Source organism: Chinchilla lanigera, unplaced genomic scaffold (genome assembly GCF_000276665.1).
Source record: "Chinchilla lanigera isolate Chin_1 unplaced genomic scaffold, ChiLan1.0 scaffold00107, whole genome shotgun sequence".
In the NCBI taxonomy this organism is placed as follows: Eukaryota; Metazoa; Chordata; class Mammalia; order Rodentia; family Chinchillidae; genus Chinchilla; species Chinchilla lanigera.
Genome location: NW_004955508.1, coordinates 4,056,137 through 4,057,243, shown reverse-complemented (window position 1 = coordinate 4,057,243; position 1,107 = coordinate 4,056,137). Strand labels below are relative to the sequence as shown.

At 58.5% G+C, this 1,107-nt stretch overlaps 1 protein-coding gene across 1 annotated transcript in view; it reads left to right on the top strand.

The window, feature by feature from the left end:
* Positions 1–204: 204 nt before the first annotated feature.
* Positions 205–1,107, top strand: part of LOC102017899 — a gene marked incomplete at its 5' end in the record, with an annotated part of 37,297 nt that continues 36,394 nt past the window's right edge. The window contains 1 exon segment of the mRNA XM_005407755.2: positions 205–422. Coding sequence (XP_005407812.2) covers positions 243–422 — 180 coding nt within the window.

Genomic DNA, 1,107 nt, shown 5'->3' with positions numbered 1-1,107 from the left:
CCCAGCCTGGGCTAGAACGTGTGATTTTCTCGCCGCAGCATCTCGGGTGCTGGGCATCCAGGCACTATGTCCGGTTTAGCCGTCTGCATCCTGACTCTTATCCCATTTAACATTAATGAAGCACGTTAAGCTTTTCAAAGAAGGGAGAGGAAAGTTCTGTGCCTTAAAAAGACATATAAGGGCCCATTCTGTGTTGGGTTTCAGGGCCAGTCACTGTTTTCGGAATCCGACGTCCTAGAACGATGCCCAGGGTAAAGGAAGGAAAAGGGAGCGCTAAAGGGACTCCCCCGCCGGTAGTCCAGAGTCTGCAAAAGTTCCTGAAAACCTACGAGAAGCACTGCGCATGCTCCCAGACAGCCGTGTGTCCAGCCGTCCGGAGGGACCTGAAAAGCAGCATCGCCAATGAGCAGAGCCTCCGCAGGGTGAGCAGGCAGCAACGTCCTTACTCTGTAGAACGGCTGACCCGGCTCACTCCCCCGAGCACGGGTCCTCAGGCCGCCCCCACTCCACCCGAGGGTGGCTGTTCACCGCGTTCCTGCCCCGGGGAAGTTAAGTTCAAAGCCCTGCTCTCTCAGCACCAAGGGGCGCTAAGCAGGTCTCCGGCCCTCCCATCACTCACACTTCGGTGGGCCTGTGCTTTCCCGCTGGTCCGCATCTGAACGCCCAGCCCCGTTATGCTCCACGTCTGGAAGGCCCAGCGCTGGGGTGGCCAGTTTCGTCATCACTGCACCCAGCCACCTGGGCTCTGACCTTCCACGTGAATGTCTCTGTCCCCGGGCCTCTGATGGGCCCCACGCCCACCGTGAGGCGACGGACACAGAAGGGTGACTCCAAAAGCCCTGGTGTTCAGGAAAAATGCCGACCTCGTCTCTGTTCTGAGATTAAAGCTGGAGTTTGGGTGCGAAGGAGGAACCAGCTCCGAAACCCAGTGAATAATTCTTGGGGATGGGGCCCATGAAAGAGCAGAAGGGGAACCTAGAACCCAAGACCCTCGGAGCAACCTCACAACTTCTTTATCCTGGGCCCAGGAAGGCAGGCTGTGCCCATGCCGCTCCCCTCACTCCCCCTCCCCACCTGCCCCCTCCAAGCCCATCTTCCAACGATTCC